The 4,374-nt window shown below is 40.6% G+C and overlaps 1 protein-coding gene across 1 annotated transcript; it reads right to left on the reverse strand.

The window, feature by feature from the left end:
• Positions 1 to 1,630: 1,630 nt before the first annotated feature.
• LOC109564496 (tetratricopeptide repeat protein 9C-like) lies at positions 1,631 to 3,923 on the reverse strand. The gene has a single exon (XM_019967927.2). The coding sequence runs from the start codon at positions 3,745 to 3,747 to the stop codon at positions 3,232 to 3,234; it is 516 nt and encodes a 171-aa protein (XP_019823486.2). The 5' UTR covers positions 3,748 to 3,923; the 3' UTR covers positions 1,631 to 3,231.
• Positions 3,924 to 4,374: the final 451 nt, after the last annotated feature.

The following is a 4,374-nucleotide window of genomic DNA, read 5'->3' on the forward strand; positions in this document are numbered from 1 at the left end:
AGTCAGACCAGATTCAGATGTTCCTTCTGTTAGACTCTCTATTCCTTGTGCTAGACTTCATCTTTCTTCTCCAAGCTTTAGTTATTTTAGCACAGAGATATCAGGTGTCCAAAACCAGCCAGAAGGTCTCTAATCCAAGCTGACAAAGGCAGCAATATTGAAAGTAGCCCAACACTCTGATGTTCACTAGTTCCAGCAGAAAGCAACCTGGGGAAAAATAATTCTGAGTTAGTAGTAACCAGGTCCTTTTACTGTAGCCCTGCTTCCTGTTGCTTTTTCTAGTAATGACTTAAGGTCACTCTAATTTTCCATTTTGGAAGCACCAGTGATGTATCTGCAAGTCATAGACCCACTGATACTTTCACATTGTGTTTGCAGGCTCATCTTTAATCTCCCTCAATGACTTGCTTATAAAAACTTCTTTTCATTCTTTGTTGCTTTGATGGTGAGTCTAACCTTTTAAAATATTTTGTTATTGATAATGTTTATTGTTAGTAGTTCGTTAGCATGTAACCTTCCAAATCAGTTCTTTCCCTTTTTAACTTCAGAAATACCTCAGAAACCAGTCTTCTCGGATATGTCAATTGCCCCAAGAAAGAAAGCCATCCTGAAAAAAATTGAATTTTTCTAGATGTTTCAGTTTCAGACAAATCTCTCAAATGTGAGTTTGACGTCATATATTTTTCTTTCACTCTTCATGATTATTACATTTGCTCTCTTTTCTTTTCATCCTACGATTTGCTTTCTCTGTGTTTTCTTCCTAGAATTGGTGCCATGGCAACCGAGCCTCTGTGATGTTGACAATGAGTTCACTGCAGTTTTTGTTCTTCTTGATCTGTCCATGGGTAGCAGAGCTTATATGGTGAAGCTCTAGGGGTATGAAAACTGTGTCCAGTTTGGATAATCCAGGACATTCTAAACTTTAGTCAAATAGGACATTTTTCTGCTGAAGAGAAATTGTCCTTTGGGCCTGAAAATCATGGCTTAAGATAGGAATACCCAAGGAAAACGAGGTGCTGATTGTTTCTGGATTCAAACTCTGGGAAAAAAATCAGCACTGGGCTTGAATGTCATTGTCAGGAAGTGGTGTATACTGGCAAATTGTACCGTCCCAGGCACTCTTTGTTCCAGGCAGGATATTGTGGAAGGTATGGCAGCTAAGCCCCAAGGGCTATGTTGAACCAGTTTCAGCTTTGGGCAATATAGCCCAGGATGCCAGGTCCCTCTCTTTGCACAGCCTTCCCCAGGCCATACATAAAGACTCTTAGTGTTGCTGTGTTCCTTGTGAATTTGGGCAGAAGAGGGAAGTGGCCAAATACATATACTTATCACTTTATACTTGACTTTAGATCGATGATATCCAAACTGTTGGAAATGAGATAGGTAGTGCTTAATTTCACCATTCTGCTTCTTTTGTTCTCACTAAACATGCCCTGTACATTGAATAATGAATTTTCAAATGAAAGCGAATTTAACTAATTTAATTCTGAGGATTTTCTGGTCTTTTGAGAGTCTCCCAAGCAACTTTGATATGACTGTTAATCTCAGACAAGAGGTGGCATCCCTGACTCAGAAGAAGTTGGGCAGAAATAGAATTTTTTTTTTTTACAATACATTTTTAAATATCAGCTTTATTTTTTCCTCATTGATACAGAACATAGCTTACTGTAACATCAAGTCTTAGTGGGGGAAAAAAAGAAAATCAGAAAGCAAAACCAGCCCCAAACAAAGATAACACACAACCATGACATAATTTGGCAACAGTCTAGGCTTAGAAATTTAAGAAGCTTGGAAGAGGAATAAAATATTCCTCTTTTGTTAGCTGTGTCCTTGGACTTAAAAGACTATTTGGTATAAAGACTTTTTGTTATAAGCTGATGGTTGTACTATTTAAGAGTACAGGGAGATACAAAGAGGAGCCTAGTTCATCAAGAGAGACACATTACTGATTAAGAGAGAAGAGCTCATGTACACTTGGCAAGACCAAGAAGTTTTTGTCTGTAAACTGTGTTTATATGATGGCTAATGACATATACTTATTCCTTTCATTCATAAATATAGAGGCAGAGCTATTATGGCCTCATCTACTCTTGTACAACTCATACATTGTGGACATTAGAATAAGTGTGCAGAATGATAAAGGTGCTCCGGTTGAGGAAGCCTCCTACTGAGCCATGGCTGTACCAGATCTGCAGCCTGCACCTGTGCCCAACAAAGCTTCCAGAAAGTTCTGTCGGTGCTTGAAAGGCACAAAGGAAAGAGAACCTTTCCTCACTGTTACCCTCCTCTTTAAGGAATGGAGTTCTTACAAAATACAAGGTGACAGGTAAAAAACAGATCTATGTTTCTATCCTGCTCTTTGTCGTATTGTTTCTAGAAGACTGGTAAACTCCTGCCTTTCTTAGAGAAATGAGCATCCTATAGGTATGCAACTTAAAAATTCAAGCGTTTACAAGTTTTCTGGCATGAGGTCTTTTGAAAGGTTATAAAATATATACTTAGATGCTTGACTCCAGGGGTTTTAAGACAGAAGGGTTTAATAAAAAAAAAAAAAAGTATACTATATTAATGATCTGAGTGTGAGCAATGGCAAGGCTACAATAGTTAGAAATTATCAAGAGAAACAAGAGGAACTAGATACTTTTGTGGAGGATAAAGAATCTCAATGTATGTGGAACATTAAGAAAAAGGAATTAATGAAGTAGTTACTTTTAAATCTTTCATTTTGAGGCATGTGGGTCCAATTTATTATTGTCTAGTTTCACAGTATGTATTTGCCAGTTTGTGACCTGTGTAAGGGCTTCCCATTTTGGCTTTAGAAATCTGAGGAAACGAAGGGAAAACATTCCTTTCTGCCTGTCCTTATTACTTCATCTTCTGCTAAGCCTTATCCGTTGTATATGACTACATCTACCAACATCTATCATCAAAATCTATGCCAGAGCTATGATTAATCCACCTATAACTGATGAGTGTTTTCCGGTTGTATTTCTCAAGGCAAATGTTTCTGATATATAATACCATATATTAAAAGCCATATAAATAGAAAGATGGGGAAACAAAAACACAGACTATGTAAGTGATAGAAGAGTTTGTGCAGCACTAGAAGCAAAACAAAAGTTCACCTCAGTCAGAGGTGTGGGGGTAATTTCTCTTGCTGAGGCTCAGGTTTCCCTTTGATGGGTCTCTAATGGTTCATCTAAGTTCAAGTGGAGGAGTATCTTTCTTCTTTTAACCAAACATGCCCAGGTAGAGCTGCTTCTCTTTCCCATGGTAGCTGCTGAGTTCCAACTGTGTCCGCTGAAGGTACCTCCGGACGTTGGCGTCTTTTGGCTTCCTATTGACAGCAGCCATGAGGTAGTGCCGGGCCTGGTCATAGTCCTGCAGGTGGAAAAAGGCCACTCCAGCCCGATACAAGGCCTTGGCATTATCAGGCTGCCGCTCCAGGACTTTCTGGCTGTATTCTTTCACCCGTTCATAGTTTACTGGTTCCATCTGAAGGAGACAGGCAGCCAGGTTGTTGTAGCAATCTGTCTGGGTGGTGTGAAGTAGGTTTTCTTGTTCAGGTGTGAGGGCCGAGCCCTGAGGTCCCAGATTAGGTATCGGGGAGGGCAGACTTGGATTCAGACCCCACAGCTGCAGCAGAGCTCGATGGTACCCACTTACAGCATCCCGGTACTTCCCTTCCCGGTAACACTGGTTCCCTTTCTCCTTGTACAGCTGAGCCTCCTGCAGGCGTTTCTCCATAACTCTGTCGCCCAGTGCTCTTGAGGAACTGGGACGTGAAAGAACAACCGAAGCTCTAGGAATAGGAGCGAAGCAACGAATTTTGGCAGCTGACTTAAAAAAGCCAGGAAATTCTCCTTCTCCAGGAGGCCTCTCAGGGAATGACTGCTTGATTCTACTACAGCCCCTTCCTTTCTTCTCTGCAGTTACTTTTTAATCTCTGGAAGTGCAAGCATCTGATCAGGAAGTAGATGTGGGAACAGCAAAGCCTGAGATTAATTGATTTCTCAAAGCGGCGACTCCCGGGTGAGAAAAAACCATGAAAACTATAACGCAGTAACTAAGGAATCGTGGCCGGCGTCTCGAAATAAAATTTTAATAGGCCTGGAAGCAGGCACCTGGCAGTGGCTCAAAGACACCCGATTACATGAAAAATGCCTGTTACACCCATAACTTTCCTCGCTCCCTCCACTGCTCCACACACATTCACACTGTCTTTAGAGCACTGTTCGATGATCTTTTTTTTTTTTTCTCCCTCTCCTCTTGGTTTCTCCCCAAATGCTGATTGATTTAATCACTACTAGGAACATAATCATTTTATGGTTACAGCGTAATATAAGTAGTTCTCTCCTGTTGGACATTTAGATT

This window comes from Bos indicus, chromosome 10 (genome assembly GCF_029378745.1).
Source record: "Bos indicus isolate NIAB-ARS_2022 breed Sahiwal x Tharparkar chromosome 10, NIAB-ARS_B.indTharparkar_mat_pri_1.0, whole genome shotgun sequence".
In the NCBI taxonomy this organism is placed as follows: Eukaryota; Metazoa; Chordata; class Mammalia; order Artiodactyla; family Bovidae; genus Bos; species Bos indicus.

Bases quoted from the DNA above. Each gene is read 5' to 3' on its own strand.
- LOC109564496 (XM_019967927.2), bottom strand. From the start codon at position 3,747: ATGGAGAAACGCCTGCAGGAGGCTCAGCTGTACAAGGAGAAAGGGAAC.